At 29.4% G+C, this 847-nt stretch overlaps 1 protein-coding gene across 1 annotated transcript in view; it reads left to right on the top strand.

The window, feature by feature from the left end:
• LOC119593981 (rotatin-like) overlaps positions 1 to 847 on the top strand; it is a 50,058-nt gene extending 49,211 nt beyond the window's left edge. The window contains exon 34 of the mRNA XM_037943003.1: positions 444 to 847. Coding sequence (XP_037798931.1) covers positions 444 to 664 — 221 coding nt within the window. The 3' untranslated portion in view covers positions 665 to 847. The remainder of the gene's footprint in view (positions 1 to 443) is intronic.

Raw genomic sequence — 847 nt, 5'->3', positions numbered from 1 at the left:
CTTGTATTTATCCTTTTATATTGATGTTCATAATATTTCTGATTTTGTTAAAATTTCACCCATAACTTTTGTCATGTACTTATTAGGGCTTTTCAGCTCTATCAAGCTCTGAGAAAAAAATGGATGACAGAACCTTAAAATGTGAATAACTATGTTGTTAAAGCAGGTGGATGATTTATTATCCGATTATTCATGTGATTACATTCAAGTTCAAAATTTGCAAAAAAAAAAAAAAAATTAAGGATACCAGCTATTTTTGTATTGTTTAATGTCAGTATATTGTAAAATGATTCACATACAAGTTCCATTGATTTACTAAATCTCTGATATCATTGTTCAGGCAAAAGATATTTTAAACAAGAAATGTAACAGTGGCAGTATTTTAAAGTTCAGTAATTGTGAAAGACTAAGAGTACTGATTGATTTTTTCTCTGATATTTCAGAGGATATGCTAAAAACCTTCATTGATATCATGGCAAGAATGGAGGAAGAGAAAGAGTCAGTCCCAGTGTTGTTCATTCTGTGGGGTCTTGTTGCAAACAACCAGAGAGGTCAAGCTATCCTAAAGCAGTATCCAGTCCTTCCTCTGTTAAGACACTTAAGAGAAACACAGAAAGAGCATGCCAGTCTCTGTCAGAAAATACTTAATATATTGGATAGATAACATTGTATATTTATAATATATTTCATATATTTTATTATAACTTCATTGTAAATTATGTATATTGTTATTTTTACTTTTCATAAAGAGTGTATAACCCATGATTTTATGCTTACTTTTATGATTTTGTAAACTTTATGAATATATGAACATCAAATGTACAGTTCGAGGATATGATGCTCACAG

This window comes from Penaeus monodon, chromosome 33 (genome assembly GCF_015228065.2).
Source record: "Penaeus monodon isolate SGIC_2016 chromosome 33, NSTDA_Pmon_1, whole genome shotgun sequence".
Lineage (NCBI taxonomy): Eukaryota > Metazoa > Arthropoda > Malacostraca > Decapoda > Penaeidae > Penaeus > Penaeus monodon.
This window is presented reverse-complemented; position numbering and strand designations above follow the sequence as displayed.